The sequence below is a fragment of the Babylonia areolata genome, chromosome 2 (genome assembly GCF_041734735.1).
Source record: "Babylonia areolata isolate BAREFJ2019XMU chromosome 2, ASM4173473v1, whole genome shotgun sequence".
NCBI lineage: Eukaryota > Metazoa > Mollusca > Gastropoda > Neogastropoda > Buccinidae > Babylonia > Babylonia areolata.
Window position 1 is genome coordinate 14,175,054 of NC_134877.1, and position 22,982 is coordinate 14,198,035.

At 40.6% G+C, this 22,982-nt stretch overlaps 2 protein-coding genes across 10 annotated transcripts; one reads left to right on the forward strand and one right to left on the reverse strand.

Moving 5' to 3' along the window:
- Positions 1-203: 203 nt before the first annotated feature.
- On the reverse strand, positions 204-6,493 carry LOC143279162 (INO80 complex subunit C-like). Its single transcript, XM_076583329.1, has 5 exons — positions 6,199-6,493; positions 5,294-5,578; positions 3,609-3,717; positions 1,760-1,827; positions 204-1,472 (listed from the first exon to the last, which is right to left on the reverse strand). The coding sequence occupies exons 1-5, from the start codon at positions 6,286-6,288 to the stop codon at positions 1,341-1,343; spliced, it is 684 nt and encodes a 227-aa protein (XP_076439444.1). The 5' UTR covers positions 6,289-6,493; the 3' UTR covers positions 204-1,340.
- Positions 6,494-7,941: 1,448 nt separating this feature from the next.
- Positions 7,942-21,894, forward strand: LOC143298215 (cAMP-responsive element modulator-like). 9 transcript variants are annotated; one of them, XM_076611045.1, is made up of 8 exons: positions 7,954-8,065; positions 10,967-11,061; positions 12,111-12,289; positions 12,977-13,059; positions 13,759-13,892; positions 14,629-14,808; positions 19,047-19,224; positions 20,675-21,894. In XM_076611045.1, exons 3-8 carry the CDS (start codon positions 12,113-12,115, stop codon positions 20,817-20,819), a joined length of 897 nt encoding a protein of 298 aa, XP_076467160.1. In that variant the 5' UTR covers positions 7,954-8,065; positions 10,967-11,061; positions 12,111-12,112; the 3' UTR covers positions 20,820-21,894. The 9 variants fall into 9 exon arrangements, with proteins under 9 accessions (XP_076467144.1, XP_076467160.1, XP_076467126.1 ...); XM_076611011.1 differs by having other exon boundaries at positions 10,967-11,043; XM_076611067.1 differs by having other exon boundaries at positions 10,967-11,043; positions 19,077-19,224.
- The last annotated feature ends 1,088 nt before the right edge of the window (positions 21,895-22,982 follow it).

Below are 22,982 nucleotides of genomic sequence, written 5' to 3' on the forward strand. Positions count from 1 at the left end.
TAAATGAATGGGACAAGACATCTTTCAGAAACAAAAATATAATTGCACACACACACACACACACACACACAGGGCCATATGCAGATCAGTGCATAGGCTATCATCATTAACATCCATGTGCATAGGCATAGGGTATCATCATGAACAGAGACATCCATGTGCATACACACAATTTTGAACATATGACAAACACACATGAAGCATAAGGTCTGAACTTCTGAGGTTTTATTCACACCCACACACACAAATGTGCACACAGACATGCGCACACACACATGCATGCATGCATACATGAAAACACTAAGTTTGAACTGAAATTTAACACACACACACACAGAGTCACACACACACACACACACACACACAAAAGTACACACGCATGTGCATGCACACACAAACACATGCATGTACACATGAAATACAAGATTTTCTTATATTTTATTCACATACACACACACACACACACACACACACACTATACCAAAACTCAGAGCATAACACAGATCTATGAGAGTACTTCAAGCAACAGTCAAGTGACAGCTGACACACCATGACTCACTGTGTTCCACACCTTCAGTTCAAAGGATCACATTGTCACTTTTCGATTTACTTAAAATGCTGATCCATAACTGTATTGTATTGCATTGCATTACACTGCATTGTTTTATATTGCCTTTGTCTCAACAGATAATTTCTCTGTGTGAAATTCAATTCAGACTGCTCTACCCAGGGACAGCGTGTCACCACAGTGTAGCACCACCCATGTTGGTTTTTTTTCTTCTTTTTTTCCCCGTCTTCTAGTGTATATAAATTATTAGTTTTACTATCAAGTGGATTTTCCTACAAAATTTTGCCAGGGACAACCCTTTTGTAGCCATGAGTTGTTGTTTTTTTAACCGCACTCAGGACCTTGGTTTATCAGCTCTTCCAAAACACTAGCACCCAGACCACCAATAACGGTTGGTGGAGGGAGAGAGTAAAACAGTCCAGGTCTGTAAATGGGATGTGAACCCATGGATACTCACTGCCTAGTCAGGCACATTGCCGCAAGATCACTGCTCTACATGATTCCCTGAGAAAACCACATCACGCTGCTATCTACCTGGGAGAGACGTATTCACACAGACACTGTGAAAGGCAGGAGCTGCACAAATGAAGTAAATAGTATAAAGGTCAACTTGTTCAGGGCTTGGGTCTTCATTTGGTGAAAGTTGTGCAGCTTGAAGGAGTGAGTCATGCATAATATATAAAGTCAACTGTCAAGAGACTTTAAATTGTGGATCAAAGCAAGAAGTCCTCCCCCCGCAACACACACACACACACACTGGAGATGTCCTCGTTTAGGGCACTGGGGCGGAGGCTTTGCGCAAGGCAAGGTATCCGTTCACAATGTCACTGGGGAAAGTTCTGGCACGGTTAAACTCCTCTGGGCTGGAGAAGCGTAGCTTTGTCTGGGGATCTGTGTAGGGAGCCTGGCAGGAAAATTCAAGCAAAACAATCCATTATGAACATTCTCAAATCCACTTCAATTTTGCATTACCATGTGTGTGAATGTGTGGAGCGTGTGTGTGTGTGTATGTACACGCATGCCTGTGTGAGCACGGGTGCCGGAACATGCATGTGCACTGATAAAAAGGAATGAGCATGATTTACATTGAAACTACATCCTTTTTCTCAAACAATTTTCTTTCACACAATGTACAAAATTTCAATTTCAATTAAAACGAAATCTTCAACAGACAACCAAATGAAATCTTACCTCAAAACCTGATAAGTCTGAGTACTTCTTTGCTGGCTTGAATGAGGGCGGCCCGTCTATCAATCCATCTTTTGAAACAAAAATTGAAGACATCTTTGAGTTAAGAGTGTGCATGCACAAACAAGAACATCAGTATCATCATCCTCCGGAACCAGTGAAAATTCCTTTGGACCAAGCTCCACAACACCTATCCGCCCCAACACAGTATGATAGATAGGATACATGGGTATGATAAGATGCAACTTTTCTGTCTGTAAACTGAGAGAAATTTGTCTTTTTGCTTAACCAGTTCAGTGCCAGAGAATTTTGTAAAAACAAAGTGCTCTCCCCTCGCCAGGGAATTTTTAAGATTCGGGGGTAATAATTCACAAAAAAATTCTAGCACAAAAGCTATGGAAGATACAGAAAGAAAGTAAACGTTTTTGTGGAGGAAAATGAGTGTAGATTCTGTTTCTGGGCTCTTTTACTCAATCAGGTTGATTGTAGATAACTGTTCAGGCATGTAAAGTCAAGAAAATAATTAATGTGCGACAAAAAAGTCTATTTTCACCTCCACATAGTAACATCCATAAAGAAAAGAAACAAAATACAGCTAGAAATCGCATGCCTATTGTCAGATTATACCTGTAGAAGAAATTAAAACTGGCTATTAGTTTATAAAAACAAATCACAGTTCGTGCAGACATGTAAGTAAATCACTGTCCCAACAATGACAAAGGTGGGTAAAGTCAACGTAAAAGGTCAATAATGATCTCAGGAACTCAGTTGGCAAGCTTTTTGACAGCTAAGAGCGTTTGAAAGTGAGAGGGTGAAGTTCTTTGATGGCATTCACTCCTTTCAAATGTGAACTGAACCAAACTCCAATGAAGGAAAAATCAGAACATACGCAGGACGTCGGTGGACGTCTCATAGGCACTATGGCAATACTTTTTGTAGGACGTCAGTTGAGGTCTTATAGGCATTCTACCGGTTAAGTACATGTAACACAAAACATAAAAGGTGCAGTCACTTTTAGAACATGACCGCTCATTAAAAAATGCATCATTATAACTTAATTAATAAAATTAATGTTGACTGGTAAAAAAAAAAACCCACATAATTTGGACTGAAATATAAGAAAAGCAAACATTCATTTCCTGCCTCACTTAAATTCATCCACACTAAGTATCATTAAGCATCTGACCAGAGAAAAACTAATGAGAACAAACAGAGAAACCTGTAAAATTTAAAAGATCAAGAAGTTAAGGCAAAGAAATGGTGGTGATTTCTTTTCAAAATCCAGCCATGCAGTCACCACGCCACTTCAGGTTGGAAAGACAATGACTGGTAGGTCAACCACTGCCTGCCTAAAGTGTTTGAGGCATGGTGCAGACAGCGTCCCCATGCTGGAAAACCAGTGTCTCCTGCTGCATCAAGACAATATCCATGCACACACTGCAGCAGCTTTCTGGTGGAAAATAGTGTACAGCTGCACGTGGGCTCAAGCTTCCTTCAAGAGTATAATTTTGGGTATTCTTCAGTGCTGCTGAGTGCCATGGACACATGGTAATGGGAAAGTGTGAGAAAACTGAGACTGTGAGAGAGGATACATGGATAAGCTGGAATAGTCATTTTATGTGTAAGTATGCCCACATGGCTGCATTCAGATATTTATTGATTGCCCTTCATGTTCATATTACACACCAAGTCACCCCAATGGTCCATCCACCATCCCCCCAAACCCCCTCTAATCATCCCTCACACATGTCAGTCCAGACTGGAAAAAAAATCTCAGGAACTGTTAAAGTTCACATACTGCATTATTATACAAATAAAATTTCTGAAAAGATGAAATGTATAAAAAGCTCACAAGAGACATCTGTGTTCTGCCAAGGCAATGACCTCTCTGAAGAAATGATTTGCTTCAGATTTTTCCACAGCCTCGTTCGCTTGGACCCTGCTGCACCAATGCTGGAATGCTGAAATCAAAGACAATTCAAATCAAATGAACACACACACACACACACACACACACACACACACACACACACACACACACACACACATACACAACAAAACAAAAAACAAACAAAAACAACAAGCTAATGAAACCCCTAACAAAATAATTTGATGCATTGAATAGTAAAATTTAGGCAAAGAAATTGTACATGAATATATATGTATGAAAACAGACAAATACGTAAGTATACATGCATATATGCATGAAAACAGACAATATGTAAGTATTCTTTTTTCCCCTTCTTTTTTCTTTCTAACTTCTTATTACTGTGTCATTTTTTTCTCTTTTCACAGCCAATGAACATGTTCAAGTGATGTAAAGCACTACAAAAACAAAAGGAAATGGTAAAAGAAAATCAAAGGAAAATTAGCTAGCATGACTAAGGATATTGTTTTCCTTTATGATGACTTCATGTGCCCAAACAAATGAATTCCTTTTATATCTCATGATTGAAAAGACAGAAGAACAGTCAATACTGTTAAAATGACAACATTTCAATTTTTTTTTTATCCACACCTCACCTGGAAATCACAAGTTTGTTGCAAGTTTATCTTAAAAACACACACACACAACAACAACAACAACACAAATCCTTCCATTTTCACACAGATCTAAGAAGAAACGCAGTGATAACAAATCATATATTGACGCAATATGCCTGAATTTCTGCATGTTTCCATAGAAATCTATATGACAGAGAGAGACAGATATGCTTGACGAGTGAAGGGTAGGGGATAAAACAAAGGGAGACCAGGAAAAGAGTGAGCAGATGGGTGAAACAAATAAAAACAGGTTTTTGGCACCTTGACTGCTGAAAGCTTGGTGAAATAATATTATTATCAGTGTGGCATGAATTTCAAGAGTGTATTTCTACTTTTTGTGCATTTTTAACATCTGGGCCAAGGTGCGCACATGTGTGTGCTACACCTTGCCCTGCTGTCTGCATGCCAGTGCACACAAAGCCTCACTTGTTTGCATATTTGCAAGTTAATTTTGCATAAGTTAAAATTTCTATATATATGAATTAATAAAGTATATTTTATTGGTTGTTTTTTTTTTTCTTTTTCTATGATTACATTTTAGAATCACAAACACTAAAGAGTGTTGAAATCATGTTCTTCTGGAAGTCTGTGCAATCTTCTTTAGCAATATTAATATACTAAACATGATATAGTGCTTGTAAAATGAAGTACAAAAGTGCCAAAACTGGCTCTTGGGGAGAGATATCAGCACTCTGGAAAATTCACGGAAGGGGCAGAGGGGGGAGGAGAACATGTACGGCAGTTTGATGCAATTTCTGTCGGCAACAAAAATAATGCATCCCCAAAAAAAAGAAATCCCAATGATGAATTGTGTGGAGACATCCTGACCTGTAAGTGTGAGTTCAATCAGTCAATGTTATTTTGATGAGACAACAGTCCTCCACTGATGACTGATGAGTATACTTGTCAGCAGCAGTCAAGGGGTTAAAACTAACCAAACAAAGACACAGAGAAAAAAAACACTCAAAATAACAAACAAACAAAAAACCTCACCACAAAAGTAGGGTTTTTAAAAATGGCTGTGGCCACTTTTTCTATCACCATCTCTTCCCCTCCATCTGCTGTCCCTGTAGCACTCAGACTGTCTGACTCTTCCACACCTGCCCCCAGGCCACTCTCCAGGGAAACGGGCACCGAGATGACATCCAGCGGTGATGTTGACAATGGAGCAGGAGGAATCACAGCCACAGATGGAGACGGGACTGCAGGGATCACTACTGGTGGAGCAGAGCTCACTACGGAGGCGGCTGCTGCTGCTGCTGCTGCTGCTGCTGCAGGCTGCACAGAAAAGCTTGTGAAAATCAAATTTTGAACATCACTACACATATGCATTGAGTGATTAAGTTTTCAATGCTGATCTCTTTTTTTTCTCTCTCTTTTTTTGTCAAAATAAAGTTGAGAATTAAAATGGAAACCAGTCAGTAATCTATCAATCAAATCTGGTAAAACAGTATAGAAGATATGCAGCTGCACAAGCCATCATTTGATTGTGTTACTGTTTGACTTTCCAAATCACAACTGCACACACACACACACACTGACTTTCCAAATCACAATTGCACACACACACACAGTGTGTGTGTGAGTGTGTGTGTGTGTGTGTGTGTGTGTGTGTGTGTGTGTGTGTGTCTCTGTGTGTGTGTGAGTGTCAAGCACTATTGTAATGTTAGAATTTGAATGCACATGCACGGAAATGAACACACATACACACATACAGTGAGAAAGATGGGGAGATAGAGAGAGTGTGGAAGACACACACACACACACACACACACACACACAGAGACCACGGACAACGAAGAGCACTTTGGATAAACGCTTCCATGCCAGCAAAATAAAGGGAAATACTAGCCGCTTTTTCAGCTGATGAAAAGCATCTACACCCATGTTATCCTTACCACATTCGGTTTGCTTCTTTTTTGCGGAGTTGCAGCATCTTCTCTTATTTTTGGAACACGGACCCTCGAAGATTTTCTTGTAGACGCCATGTTGGAAGGGACTGTACTTCTTTGCTAACAAAAATAGTAGCCTCCCCTGTAACCAAAGGCGTCATACTTGTAAAAAGCGTCACTGCGTCAGAACTGCCCCGGACGCTTTGAAGGAATTCCGGATTTGCCCGGATAAGGATATGCACAAATGCTTAATGCTGAAGAGAAATAACTAATCAATTACGTTCCTTCTGATTCCACGAATCAGTATTTTACGTCGTAACCCAGTGGTCGACAAAAAATAAACAACAACAACACTTGGTCTGCCCATTTTATCATCGTGGGTTTCAGTGGTCCCTGAGACAGGGCCGGCTGGAGGTCCACGGCGTTTAATCTCCTGTTTCAGAAGTATTTTTCGCAATGTAATTTAATGTCTGAGATTTTTTGTTTTTTTGTTTTTCTCAGACTTGTCATGAGCAAATAGCAGTTGAATTCTTTAGTGAAATATATTGTCCATAGAAATAAAAACGTTGGCACACACACGGTCAGTGCCAGTGGGCGACAGACACTGAGACACTGGGAGACACTGAGACACACACAGTTGTGGCCCACTCTGCCGAGTCCCGTCAGTTTGTTTGGCCACCGTACCGCCGGTTCTGACGTGCCGTAGGCCAACTAAACTCACCTTTCAGTTTTCATCAGTTCAGTGTCTACCCATCTCTGCCGGCCTCTCTAGCCGGTTTTCTCTTTCTTCCATATATTCTACTGTTCTATTCCTTTCCCTCCTTGGGTAGGTCTCGTCGTCATTAGTTTTATTTCCCGAGCTATTTCTTACTCCTACTTCATACTTCTACTACTCCTCCTACCTCATACTTCATCAACCTATTTCATATTTCTATATTCCTGTTTAGTCACATTTGACCTGTAACCATCGGAGTGTACATCTTGGAGTGTACATCACAGAGCATACTTAATGTAAACATTTCCCCCCGGCTTATCCTTGCTTTTGATAACAGAAAATTTTACAGAACGACATATTAAATAACAGCAGGGGGAAACTGACATACTTTAACCTTATATGGTTCAAGCATTCTCCTTTATGCACTCTTTGCACTGTGTCCTCCAAAGATTTGAAAATAGATGCCGTAATGTGAATGCATTTCGTGTGCTTACAATCGTTTCTTATGTTTTAAAGCTTCCTGGTGAAGCTTATGGTCGAATACTCGAAGAACTTTTTTATATAAAGTTCATGAGTGGACAGCCAGTGTAGATTTTTTTAGTCTTTTGAAAAGTGTATAATACAGCAACCTCGTGTCGAATATAATTATATTCATAAAGGCAGTTGCAGCGAAGATTCCCAGGGAATGTCCGACAATGACAGTCTTTGCGGTTCGTACACCGTTTCCGGTATTGTTTGCAGCTTTTGGTATGCCGCGAATAGAATGAGGACTACAATGAAGTATTTTTCTTAAGATAAACATAGCCTCTATTACACGTGAATTATTTTCATAAGTTTTTGATGAGTAGATGATAGATATTTTTGTACAGTATACACTTCATACATTTTTTTCGTTGTTGCACGGGTCCAAACGAATCGTTCTCTTGATAATGAGCTCACGTCAGCACGAGGTTGCATGACGTCACCCACCTGAGATTGACCAATCACAGCTTGTATACATTTGCTAACGCGTATGAATACCACAAAAATTCCGTCGTAATTTGGCCTTCCTATTCGGCCTTGTGACGCTGATGGTGTAGTTTGACGTGGCGACTACGTATTGTGCAAATTTATCCACTCCCATTGCCGCAAAAGTTGGTGACGAAAAGTACGTAACTGGTGAGTACACACTCGACGAATCACAGCAAAACAGCATGGTGACCACCTGTGGGCCATCAATTGTACAATGTCCGAGGTATTTGAACATCATTGAATTGATTTTTTTCTCGTTTGTTCAGACGGAACGTGTGTTTCAACTCGAGTTCTCATCTGAATCGAAGTTCCCATTTAGATGGATCCGTCGTGTTCAGGGGGCACTTACTTTCCATTTTTTGGGATTCCCCCATGACGCAAAGAAGTTGTTTATCATTGTGTGTGATGTTTGAGATAGCAGAAGATATTAATGACAAAGTATGAGCCATGAGGTGAATAATCATGAAGAAAGTATGGAAGACGGAATCATTTTTATAACTGTAACAGCAAAATCGTTAAAAACTGAAACGTTTACTATAACTGAGATCTACCACATTCAAGCACGTGTTTCTGTGTGTCCACACGAGTCTGACATGTAACTTGCAGGCTTATTCGTCATATCATGTTTTTTTTCTGTCACATATGCCCTGTTACTGTGATAGTAATAGTCATTCATGATGCGACATGACGTTTCTAAATTCAGCTCTAAACTCCACAACTAGGCATGTGTGTGTGTGTGTGTGTGTGTGTGCGCGCGCGCGATTTATTTTTAATATATATGATTGATGTATAGACTTGTTATGTCTTGTGAGTTGTGAGCTTAGTAACTTACGAATATCAAATAAACTGAGTCATCATATGATTTTGAACTTCCTGTTGTCTCACCATGAAAAATATAAATATTTAACATTCATTCAGGTTTTATTCTTAGAAGTTAGAAGGTCTTTCTTACCTGTCATCCTTTTGATGCTGTGGTCAATTAAAAAAGATAACATCTCATAATTTTGATTTTTTTTTTTCAAATCAGATGTTTTGAAATAGCTAGTTATATACTGATATAGTGTTTATTATTACAGTACATGTCATATGATCATTGGGTGATGGGTAGGTCAAGGTGTGTTTACCTTATGATCAATATGAATTAAAAAGTGTGGAACCGTTTTCTTTGGAAATCAGTGATGTACCTTTTAACTTACACACACTGCCCATGTCAGTTGTTATTGCAATGTAATCATCCAGTTGTTATTGCAATATAATCATCAAGATCAAGAAGTTTACAGAAAAAAGACAAAAATGGCAAAATTTAATTTTTAGAAAGCACACAAATTCATATAGGAGGTTTTACACAGTGCAACATTGTCTGTAGGAGGTTTTACACAGTGCAACATTGTCTGCTGAAAAGGCACAAATACATCATGTTAGGATGGTATGGATGATGTGGACACTTAAGTAGCACCTATCCATGGTCAGAGATCAAGCTCAGTCAAATTTAAGTCTTAGCACCTTGCAAACACAGTCATTTGCACATCAGGCTGCCTACCTCGGTAGAGCCGACTGACATCTGCCATTAGGTGCTCATCTGTTGGGTGCAATAGCGGAATGGTTTAAAGCATTGGGCTTTCAATCTGAGGGTCCCAGGTTCAAATCTCAGTGGCACCTGGTGGGTAAAGGGTGGAGATTTTTCCGATCTCCCAGGTCAACATATGTGCAGACTTGCCAGTGCCTGAACCCCCTTCATGTGTATATGCACGCAGAAGTTCAAATATGCACGCTAAAGATCCTGTAATCCATGTCAGCATTCAGTGAGTCATGGAAACAAGAACATACCCAGCATGCACACCCCTGAAAAGGGAATATGGCTGCCTACATGGCAGGGTAACTAAAAAAAAAAAAAAAAAAGTCATACATGTAAAATGTTAAATGTTACATGTTTGTCTGAGTGTGTATGTGTGTGTGCCTGAAATCTGATTGAATGACAGGAAGCATATGATGAGCGCCCAATGGCAGCTGCCAGTCAGCTCTATCCAGTTACTGAGTTAGGCTTCGTCTCCAACCGAGGATAGGCACTATATAAGTATCTATATCAATCAGTCAATCAATTTATTTCATGTGTCATTCAATCAGTTTTCAGTTAGAACTACACACACACTCATACAGATTTGTAACGTTTTACATACTTGACTGTTTTGTTTATTTACGCTGCCATTTATCATCTTATCTAATAGACCGCTGGTGATTGGATCTTGCGCATGCGCATCTAAATTTTACTTGAAATCACGAACAGTGCCAAAGGCGATCGACATAAGCAAAAACAGCAAACATGTGCTGTCCTCCATTTTTTTCAGTCGATAGCCTCCATTGCTACAAACTTTGTACATTGAAGTGCCACCATATGCACAATGAAAAACAAAATATGAATAGAATTTTTTTTTTTTTTTTATTAAAAAAAAAAAGAAGAAGAAGAAGTAGCCAGCTGTTTCTGCCTCTCTTGATCAGCTTTGCTGCTCGCAACTTTGGAGAGCCAATCAGCTCAGTTAGAGAGCAGAGATCATCATCATGTGACATGCCTCTATAACTTGTATAAGTCATGTGAGCACAGAACTCTATTGATTGACATGTATAACTAAAGGGAACTGACTATGCTTGCTAACACTAACAGTAACACTGTCTCTGATTGGCTGAAAATATTACCCACAGCCTCCACATTCTCCCCCCTTTATCATTTTTGAAAATAGATTATCTTTTATGTTGATCTTGTAAACTATGCAATATAAAAAAAAAAAAAGTCTCACATAGTTTAGACCAGTAACAAAAACTGTGCAGAAAACGGTAAACTAAATCATATTATATCACAATTACAATTGATCAGTATTGTAGATGCATAAGAATATTAAGATTTGCTGTCTGCACAGCAATGGTCATCCTTGGGTCCAGAAACTACAGAAAAGACATTTGCTACATCACGAGTCTACATCATGAGTCATCTACTGTTTCTTTGCTGGCTGAGTCTATTTCATTCTTTGTTTTTGTGCCTTTTATGTCAAACAGGTTACATTATATTCAAGATCAACATCATTCAAAACGATTGTGGAGCTAAGAATCAACAAAGAATCAACATGGCAGAGGTAAACATCATGGTGGAGGTAAATGATATGGAGGAAATAAACATGGGTCAAACAGCCAATCAAAGACGTTTTCAGTATGATTTGCTCATTTTGAAATTTTATGTTTTAGGGTTAAAACTAATAAAAGTCTTTTCCCTGCAAATGATGAATAGCATGGAAACATATCCAGTGTCTTGTTCGGGAAGGTGGCAGGATAGTTAATATGCTTATTGGCCAATACAGTGTCTGTGAGGGTCTGGGTTTGATTCCTTCTCTCGCCTCGCTCTCCCAAAATTTGACTTGAAAATCAAACTGAGTGTCTAGTCATTCTGATGAGACGATAAAACCAGTGTCTTGTGTGCCACCTGCACTAGGCACACTGAAAAAGGACCCATGGCAATATGTGTCCTCTGGCAAAATTCTGTAGAAGAAATCCACTCTGATAGGTATACAAATATGCATGCACTCATGGCTTGACAAGTAGGTTGGGTTATGCTGCAGATGTGGTATAGCATATATTTAAATCATAAATATGGATGCAGTGACACTTCCTTGAGAAACAGAAACTGCTGTTCATCGAAACAGTTTGTTCTCCATTCCAAAATTAGTTACAAAGTTTTAAACAAAGCTTATTGATTTATCTGATTTGTACTCTTTTTTTTCTATTTTTGTATTTGGTTGTCTTTGTTTCTTTCCTTTTTTTTTTTTTTTTTTTTTTTTTTTTTTTACCTCTCTTGTTCATTATCCCAATGTTGTTGTGAGATGGGTAGTCATGATTTAACCCCCACCTCCCTTTTTTGTGCCACACTTGGTTTCAAGTTCAAACCTTTGTTCAGTGGGTGATACTTTTGTTGTCCAAAGAGTTTTACTCAGTGACAGAACTAAAAGCTCAGGCATGTATTGATGTACAGCAGGTATCAGTCAAGCTCATCAGATCACAAAGTGCAGGAAACAAAAGTTGGATCTTCATACATTTTTCCCTTCCGCTTCTATTTTAAAAATCTGGGGTCCTTATTTTGGGATTTGTTGGTGGTTGTTTTTGTTTTTTATTTATTTCGTGGACGAAGAAATTGTTGATGCTTTTTCAGAGATGTCAGAGGGTACAGTGAGCGGAGACATTGAGAATGGTGGCCAAGGGTTGTCTGTTGTTCATGTAACAATCTCCAATCAGCCTGTGCAAGTTCAGCCAGTGGCACAGTCCAACCAGCCTTCAGTCATTCAGACAGCTGGAGGCTCCAATTCTGTGCAGACCATTCAAGTTGTAAGGGTATGCATTAGTTACATGAAATATGTAACATTTTCTTGTAACCCTACAAGTTTTCCTGAAATAAACTTGTCTATATAATACTTGTAAAATACACACATGCTTAAAGAATATACATATTCTTTTATAACTTTTATTTCATCATAATTACATCTTAATGCTGCTTTTTTTTTTTTTTTTTTTTTTTTTTTTTTCTTTTCTTTTTTTTCTTTTTTTTTTTTTTGTACAATCAGTGGTATTGGGATCACAAAATAGGAGTCAGCACTTGCAAGTGGCATGGGTGTTTTAATGTATATAATTCTTGCTGGTGATCATCTCTTCTTAAAAAATGAAATACAAAAAAATATTAAATAGGTGTTTGACTTCACCAGTGATCAGGGTTGGACTTTGAGGTCCCATTTCAAGAAAATATGTGTCTTTCGGAAACACACTTTTTTTCCCCCTATTTTCCTCACTCCACCCAGATGTAAGGTGGTGCCTGACTTCAGATGGGTAAGGTAAAAACGAAGGAAGGAGAGGATTGGTCATGGTCATGAGAAAGGTCTGTTGTTTCTTTCCCAAAACACCAGTCTCACTTTTTAAGTGTGTGTTTTTTGGAATTGTTTTTTCATTGATTTTGTTGTTGTTGTTTTTATCTTTGTAAGTGTTGTTACCTAATGGAACATAGGATGTGGTTTCTTTTTGTGTCAGGTGGCTAATGTGGATGAAGAACTGTCGGAGGACTCAGAAACAAGGAAGAGAAGGGAGATCCTTGCAAGACGACCCTCATATAGGTATGTATCTGAAATGGAAAATTATTGATATTTTGTAGACATGATGATGTTTGTTATGAAAAGAATACAGTATGAAACTGTCACTTTTGTTCAAGGAGATATTCGCAGTCTGGATTCTGTGCAATAAAAAGACACACCTGTGTCCTAGGATTGTTTTATGGTTGATATGGTTGATCGAGATAAAGGTAAAGGCAGAAGGGAGCCAGAGGTAATACACTACCAGAGGTCACTAACCACAGCTACTTTCTGTTTCACTGCCTGAGAGGAGTAATATTTTGCATTGAACAGGAATCAGACCCTTGCTGGACAGTCTGCACCAGCTTAGTCTTTCTTGAAGGACTAGGACTCTTAAACTAGGAGGCAAGATTGCACTGGCTCTTAATTCTGCAGCCTTTGGGGCTAGCCGGCCTTTGGGAACCATCCCAATGCCGACTGTGCTAAAGCCCTCTTAGCTGAGACATTGGGGATGAAACTTGGGCAAGACACTCTCCACTGTAATCAAATTCTAGCCTTGATAGTCGGGACAGCAGTTGCCTCCTCTGTTGTTCTGATGGTCATAGTCGAACAAGACTGACTATCATACATGGAAAAAGATTAAATAGAATTTTAGGGGGTCACGGGGGGGAGGGTGGGGGCGACTTTTGTTATAATTGGAACTGGGGTTTGAAAACCTTTCTCTCCCCATTACTTGTTGCACAGGAAAATACTGAATGACCTGTCGTCCCCGGTGAGCAAAATGGATGACGAGTCCAACAGCAGCCAGAGCCAGGACGGGGACCATGATGCTGCTCAGAACCTGACCAGCTCTTCTAACGCTGTGCACTACCAGCAAGGTAATTGTACTTCTTTTTGTTTTATTTTCAGTGAAACGCCACCTTTTTTTTTTTTTTTTTTTTTTTTTTTTTTGTCTACCATCGTATTTGACAATCAAAGTGGATTTTTTTTTTTTTTTTTTTTTTTACATAACGTTGCCAGGGACACGCCTTTTGCCCTGTGGGTCCTTAAACATGCACAAAGTACACACTGGACCTCAGCTTATCATCTCATCTGAAAAATTTTCACCCAGACCATCACTTAAGGTCTTGTAGAAGTGGGAAGTAAGAGTGACGGTCCATGTGGGATTGACTTGTGTACACCAGCTTCCTAGTTGGGCACATCACCACAAGGCCACTGCTGCACAGTAATCATGATGGTTGTGCCTCAGGTGTTGCTTCTGTGTGTCATTTTTGTGTGTTTTAACCCCTTGACTGCTGAACCTTAGTAAATGAGATCAGTGTGATTGTGAGTTTAAAATTGCTACTTGTTGTGTAGTTATCAAATGCATCATTGATTTTGCTGAATAAAAGCAATGTAATCTTATGAGGAAGTCCAAATACTACAGAGTGATGACTGACATCCAGACCTGTTAAGCTCAGTGTTATCTCAACGTGGTGACAGCCCTTCCCTGATGAGCATAATCAGTAGCAGCAGTCAAGGTGTGAAAGAGAAGTCAGTGTCTTTAAGCCTGGCACGAAGTGGAGTGGGGTGTGTGTGTGATGACGATGATGTGGTGTTTCTAATGGAGTGCAGAATTTACAACAGTGGTGCCGGCGGGGACACTGCAGCTGGCTGACGGAACGCCAGTCACCCAGGGCCTGCAGACGCTGACCATGACCAACTCCAGCCCCACGTCCGCTTCCTCGGCTGGTGGAGGGGGCGCCACCATTGTGCAGTACGCTCAGGGTCCTGATGGCCAGTTCTATATTCCAGGTAAGTGTCGCCTGATGATGAACAGATTGGTGCAAAATTGCAGCAATTCCACCTAAATGTCACCTGATGAGGAACAGATTTGTGCAAAATTACAGCAGTAGGTGATTTTTTTTTTATTATTATAATTTTTTTTTCTTTCTACAAATTACAGCCGAGGACAGCAACACATTCATACTTTCATGTTTAATATTTGAGACTGAATGAATGCATTTGCATACATTCATGCAGGATAGTTTTTGCATAGTTTTCATTAATCTTTTGCTTGATGATTTTAGATTGTAACTTGGATGTGATTTTCACTACTGTGAGATGTATTATATGTTTGTATTAAATATATATTGTTACTGCAAAGTGCTGTGCGCTTGCATGGAGAAGGGGGTGCCAGAAGAATGGCTAGTAATCATGAATGAAGTCAAGTCGCACACAGTTCTTATGGATACCAGTCTCATCCATCAGCACTGAGATATGAGTTACCACAAGAGTCTGTCCTGGGACAGATGCCTTTTATAGTATTTACACACACACACACACACACACACACACACCAGTGTCTTGAGTTTGGTCATCTGACAGTCTGTTTCTCACTCTCATCTATTTGCTGCCAATTACATAGCATGATGGATGAAAAGAATCAACAACATACACAATGACAAAACAGAACTCGTGTTGACAAGTACCAAACATGAGTTCAAACAGATCTAAATATAAACTATTTGTTCTGTCTTGGAAATTCAGTTTTCTAGTTCTGTCCAGTCTTGGCTTTCACTTGGATTCATCTCTCACTATGAAGACTCACATTCACCATCTGAGAGCTTGCTTCTGCATGATATATATATATATATATATATATATATATATATATATATATATATATATATATATATATACTTATTGTTAAAAAAATGTTTTTTAATTACATATATTTAACCTTGACCCAACTAGTGCAGACTACGGCAGGGGTCTGACATTCCTGTCCTATGCAAACTACTATCCGCCTGTGCGGAGAAAACGAAAGCAACTACGGCCTATAACCTCCCGGAAGCAGGTAACCTACCCTTTGTCCCGCTGGCTAGCGCCCTCTTTTTCCGGCAGCCATCATGACTCATGTTCCTGTGCTCTCCATATGGCTAAGTTTTTTTTTCGTATTTTCTGTCTGTCTGTCGATTCTCTGGCGTTCTTGTTTTTTGTCAAATTATGTCTCAAACCAGGTCACATAATTATGTAGCTCGATTGGGCAATGGCGCTAAAATTAAGGCGCAATTGCAATCGATTCACTGACACTCTGGGCCCTCTACTCCTGGCCTTCTCAACAACACCAACCCGCCGCCTCCTCCACTTCCTCCGCTCCGTCCGGTCGACTCTAGACCTCCACCACCTCCTACACCTCCTCTGGTGACTTCTAGAGGTTTGTTGCCACATGCTCAGGTCAGCGTTGCCTTTAATGTCATTTTTATCGATCCACGAACGCACTCGACGCGATCCGCGTTTTCTCGGCCCTGCCAGTCGGCAGTGTACGAGTCGACCTCCTCTATCTCTTTACCCATACCCACATTTGCACCAATGGAATGTGCCACAATCCCTTTGGGGAAACAACACAAAAAACAAAAAAAAATTGCTTGATTTGGATCCGCACGTTAGACTGGGCCCTATGGGCGATGCGTCCGTGGTGGCGGCCGTGACATCGAATCATGCGACCCCCCATGTGGCATGTCTCGACCGTCTCAGATCTAATGGCGACTGAGGCGTGTAGGGATGCCCTCCCCTGGTGTAGGGAGGAAGGTGGACCACAAGGGGACACGCTCGCCCATACGCGTGCAAGCCCCTCCTTGTCTGGAGCGCCCTATCCAAGGGAGGCAACCCCTGCTTCGGCACCCTTGCTGGTGACCACCGCAGTTATTTCCCTTGCACCGGCAGTGCTCCTCGCCTACAGTGTGGGTGCATGCACGGTCCCACCAAGCTATGCGATGATGACCCCATCTGCCACACTGCCGATTGCTGCTATTTCCCATCCACTAATGGCTTCTCAGCAAGCTGCTCAACCAAACAATCAGCAACTCATTGCTAACTTGCTGCAGCAGTTATGCACCACTCTGCTTCCCCGTGCCACACCTTGAGCAGGTACGTGCACACCCCATTTGAACTTCGGCAGTGCCGGATTCTTCTGCCCCATCGCCAAACTCTGCTGTTACCCAGACTAATATCGGCACTTTCACGTTGGAGTGCCTCTTGGTAACTCAATCCTGCCTCTCGGCAGTGCTCGGGCCAATCTTGTCTATCCCTTTATCAGTCAACACACAACAGCTGAACATCGGTCCTCTCGCAAGAGCTATTTGTGAGGTTGGACCGCCGTTCAGCTACAGGGGGATGCACACAGCCAGAGGCCTGTCATGGATCTGGTCCCTTTTCTCACTAAAGAACCTTCAGCAAAAATTTTCCCCATGGAAACCCTCTTCCATTAAGAATTCCACCACAGAATGAGACTCAGCGACCTGCAGGCACATGAAGTGCACTCCCACAGCCTGATCCATCACAGCCATTGACTGCCGACAACTTTCTGCAGGTTGCTTCAACATGCCACACTCAGGTAGAGAAGCCACCAAGCCTTCCGTATGCCCCTTCTCGATGGTACCTACCTGGGCAATTACACAGCCCTGTCCCAGAGACACCGGGGACCTCAAGTCTCTTGTTGCCAAATGTCTGCCCTTCTATGCATAGGCAATATGCCAGTGCTGTCTTTTTTGGCAATGACAGAAAAGTGGCGGGGGGAGTGCCTATCGCCTGTCAGCTCTCATGGAGGAGCTCTACAGATCTAGCTGTCACGCCTAAGGCAAGCCCAACATGGCGACCTACCTCTGTCTCGTGCCACAGTTTCCTCTAAACACATATATCACTTCCACTATCGGCCCACAACCGATGTGGAATCATCAGATCAAACCACATGTGCACCTCCTTGCATTGACGCTCAAGTGAGACAACCCTATTGGGTATGTGTTTCCTTCCCTTCCTTTGATTCAAAGGGCTCTCAGTAAAGTGTGGATTCAAAACACCGACCCGATTTTCTTTGCGCTGCATTTATCAGCACAGCTGTGGTCCACAGACCTCTCCCATAATACAGCTGCGGACCTCAGTCTTCTTTACCCGCACAAATATCCTTAGGTGACACATTACACTCTACCTTCATTGAATTCTACTTGAGGGACATCTATCGCTTTAGGGATGATGGCTCAAGAGGCGTTGCCTCTGCAGTGGTCACACAACAGGCCATTGCAGCGCACTGGCAATAGAACAGAAGGATGGAGACTTGATGCCTCCTCATCCAGAGCACATGAAGTCAGAGCATGGTCCTCTTCTCTTGCCTTAGCGCACTCAACATGGCTGCAAGACATCATGGATGCTGCATACTGGAAAAACCCTGCCACCTTCATCGACTTCTACCTGAGAAGACGTCGCACACTTGCGGGATGATGGCTCAAGAAGCATCACTTTTGTGGTAGTTGCACAGCAGGCCATCGCAGCACACAGACAGTAGAACAGGCGAGCCCTCCACCTTGTCGCGCTATTCTGCACTAGTTGGGTCACAGTTAAGTATGTGTAATTAAAAGGAAATTTTCTATCTAAAATCACGTTTAAATAATATACTTACCTTGACCCAAATTTAAGACCCTCCCGTCCTCCCCGCTTCCTGTTCTCCCTGCCCACTACGCTGGTGATGGCATATTGCTGTCAAAAGAGGGTGCTAGCCAGCGGGACAGAGGGGAGGTTACCTACTTCCGGGAGGTTATCGGCCGTAGTTGCTTTTGTTTTCTCCGCATAGGCAGATAGTAGTTTGCACAGGACAGGAATGTCAGACCCCTGCCAGAGTCTGCACTATTTGGGTTATGGTAAGTATGTTATTTAAACGTTATTTTCGATAGCAAATTTCATGTCATGATCATCATTATGGTAATACATTTAACTGCATTATCATTCTTCTTCTTTTTCTTCTTCTTCTTCTTCTTCTGCTTCTCGTTCTTATTCATCAATTCATTATTATTTCTGTTATTATTATTAAGATTCTTTTAATTGGATTTTTTTTTAAGTTGTCTTTATAATTATTATTATTATTATTATGTTAAAATGTGTATCATCATCATCATGTATATTATGGCTGTATCATTATTGTGTTGTTTTTGTTTGTTAGTTTTTTAAATGTTTGTCGTGATCATCATTGTGGAGATACTAACTGTCACTGTCAACAGTTGGTATCAGAGACTCTGATTATATCCCAGTTGGAGGCACCAATGTCCAAGCCTATCAGATTGCCACCTCGCTGCCTCAGGGAGTCGTCATGGCAACGGCTGGCAGTCCCATGTCCAGTCCCCCCCATATGTCAGAGGAAGGGTCAAGGAAACGGGAACTTCGGTTACTGAAAAACAGGTAACTGATACACATTTCTCTTTTTTTCTTCTTTTTTTTTTCTGTTTGTTTTTGGTTTTTTGTTTGTTTGTTTGTTTTTATCTTGTTTCATTCATGTGTGTGACTGTGAATGATTGGTATGTAAGCGCTTTGATTTGTCTCTGCTCAAGATTCATCGCTAAACAAAAGAGGGCGCTAGTCAGGGATACAGATGGGGGGGGTAATGTACTTCTGGGAGGTTATTGGTTGTAGCTGCTTACATCTTCTCCGCATAGGTGGGTTACTAGTAAGACAGGGAAATAGATCCCTGCCGGAGTCTGCATCTGTGGGTCATGGTAAGTATGTTAGATAAATGTAATTTTAGGAAGAAAATTTCCTCTTAAAAAATTTTTTTTTTACTTTACATATATACTACATGCAGGGTTCGTACACTACAGACTTACAGAAGTCTGGAAAAGTCTTGTGAAAATGAAATAAATCATTTCCAAGTCTGGAAAAAGTCCTGGAAAAATATGTTATGCCCTCCCTGGTCTGGAAAAGTCTTGCAGTTTTAACATCTGCAGATGTTGGGTAGTGTATAGGTAAGTGCCAGGCATCTGCATTTTTTGTTGTTCTTGTTAAGCAGATCTTGTGCCAGGCATCTGCATTTTTTGTTGATGTTGTTCTTGTTAAGCAGATGTGTAGTGTATTGATATGTGCCAGGCATCTGCATATGTTGTTGTTCTTGTTAAGCAGATGTTGTGTGGTATATACATAAGCACCAGGCATCTGCATTTTTTGTTGTTGTTCTTGTTAAACAGATGTTGTGTAGTGTATAGATAAGAATCAGTCTGCATGCTTTGACATCTTGAAACTTTTACAGTGATGCCATCACATTCCAATTTTCTTTATTAGTGATTCGGTTTAAAAGATCCAGTTTATGCATGTGGGTATGTATGTGTATACTGTAAACAACCTTGTAAAGGCCCACCCTCACTGTGCACAAATTTTATGCTAAAGTTCGGGTATGATGTATATGGAGTACTTCACCATTTTTGGGAGCTCATTCCCTTATGTAGTGTATTTAACCACACAGCACTGGCTGGGCTTGGAATGAGAACAAAAACAGCTGCTGAAACAAGACAGTGCATCATGGAATGATGTCATACTCCAGCTGTTTTTCTTTCAAAATGATGCACCAACATCTCATGCAAGCAGTCTTTATCTCTAGATATAAATCTGCACTGCTTTGTAATGCAACATGATCACTAGATAGCAAACTGAATTGTCATTAGTTCATGATAATTTACTACTTTGGTATCCCTTTTTTCAAATTGTGGGGGGTGTTTGCAAGGTATTTTACCCCATACACAGCTTTTAACCCCAAATGGAGGTGGGTGCTCACTGGATACTTCGTGTTTACAAGTTAGTTTACAGTATGTTTACAGTATGTTTGTGTTTAAGTAATCATTCGTCTTCGTCTGTTTTTCAGGGAAGCAGCAAGGGAATGCAGGAGGAAGAAGAAGGAGTATGTCAAATGTTTAGAAAACCGCGTAGCGGTGCTTGAAAACCAGAACAAAACATTAATAGAGGAACTGAAAGCCTTAAAAGAGCTGTACTGTCAGAAAGAGGGATGAAAGAGGCATCACCACCTGACTGTGCTTTTTGCCTCAGAACCACAGAGGATTCATCTTGGTGATGTTCTTGTGCGCAATGGACAAACCCATGCTCAAGCATGGTACGGCTTAATCCACACCGTTTCTTTTTTTTTTTTTTTTTTTTTGTTGGTTTTTTTTTTTTTTTTACACAGTGATGGACTGGCAGGCAGCTTTTGAAAAATGGACTGGACTGGTTTTGTGACATAGTGCCACAGTTTCGCTTCATGCAGCTTTCTATTGGGAATGGTTTGAGAGGAACTGTCTCTGGACGTAAGATCTGGATTGGCAAACTAAAGATTTTGCAGAAGTGCGTGTCCATGGAACGTTTACTTTTTGAGGGAGACAGGCAGAAGATCTGCCATGTTTTCAGGTCCTGGATGATGTCATACTCTGTTGTTTTGCAGCTCATGATTTGGTGTCCAGATGTGGTCCACAGTCACACAGCTACCTTCGCAAAATGTGTCAGGAAAAATGTTTTATCCACATTTTGGTTATATCAGTCTGTCCTAGTTGTCATCAAACATTTAACTGAGATGGTACTCTTTGACTGAAGAATTTTAGTTGTAGGTAGTGTTTTATTTTTTGGTGTTTGCATGTCTGTGTCTGTGAGTTCATGAGTATTCAGCTAAGTATACATGTGTCTCTGTATCAGTCTTTGATAAAGAATTCTTTTGAACAGATTGAGTGACAAAGGGCAAACGTTCAAGGAAGAGGGAAGTAAAACTCTTTAGACAACTAATTGTATGCATTGAAAGGAAGGACATCAGCTTGAATAGTCTTTATCATAGAATATAGTTATCTGTTTTATTGTGAGATGTAAAAGTGTAATAGTGAATACCTCAACCTGTGGAATGGAACAGCTAGCTGTTTGAAAACTGGTCATGTTTGAGACAAATCCATTGTTGACCTGTTGTAGTTTTCCACCCTCTCTTCGCTTTCCTTTACAATGCTGTATGCTTATCCCCACTCATTTCTCTGTTCCCCTGCACTTTGTGTTGGTTTATGTTCCTACCCACTGGTTTTTTTTTTGGTTTTTGGTGTGTTTTTTTTTTGGGGGGGGGGGGGTTGTTGTTGTTGTTTGTTTTGTTTTGTTCTTGTTAGTTAGGCAGAAGTTGACATTTCTGTCTGTGCATGCAAACTTGGGACTGTCATTTCCCTTTTCTTATGCATTTTTTTGTTTCTGCTTATGGTGTGTGTTATTCATGTGGCTGAGTAAACATGTTGAAAGCATTCAGTTAATTTCATCTCACCTTTCCTTCAACAATGTGAAGACAAGATAGAAAAGTTTGATGATTACACTTTTTGTACTCATTTCTGCACCTGATTTTGGTGAAAACTGGCAACCATGTCTTGTGCTGTGGGTTCACAAATGTTACCCAGGGCGTCTGGTAGATTAATCTTGAGGGTCCCAGGGACTCTTTCAGCATATTTCAGAGAGTCACACTATCTAATGCAACATATTCTTATCAAGCCTGCATTGCTACGCATTCCTTCTTGTGAGAGGTGTAGATTTCTGGGCCAAGAAAGTGGTGAAGAGATATAACTCTGCTTAATAGCAGACTGAGGTTCTGACGCATGGTTTTCACTCTTTTTGTATGTTGATTCTAGTGATTTTTTTTTAACGTCCTATGGACCCGCTGATTGAACATACAGCGCATCCTTTAAATTGTCGGAAGTGTCCGAGGCGTATATTTTTGTCTTATCAGAAGCCCTGGTTACCAGAAATCAAGAGCACAGAACTCTCAACCTACAGCAATTGAAGGTGGTGATTACAAGTGAGGATGGGGGTTACTAGAAAGGACACTCAGTCTGTGTGTGCATTTTCTTTCTCTTTTGTCTATCTCTCCTCTGTATGTTTTTATGTGTTCTTCTTTTCTTTTCTTTTTTTTATATTTTGTTTTTTTTATGTGTTTTGTTGCAGACCACTTGATATGTTTCAGTGCAATGTGGTACAACAGGTATTGTGAGTTTTCTGAGTATACTGGAGCCTGTGTGCCTTTCTTCAACAGTTCATGCATATGATATTTTAAATGGGTCGGAGGAAGGAGGGGTTGGGTGAAAACAAAGTGCTTATTTCTTTCATGGTTGACCAGACATAGAGGGTAAACCATGATTGACAGGGTACACAAAAGTTTAATTTCT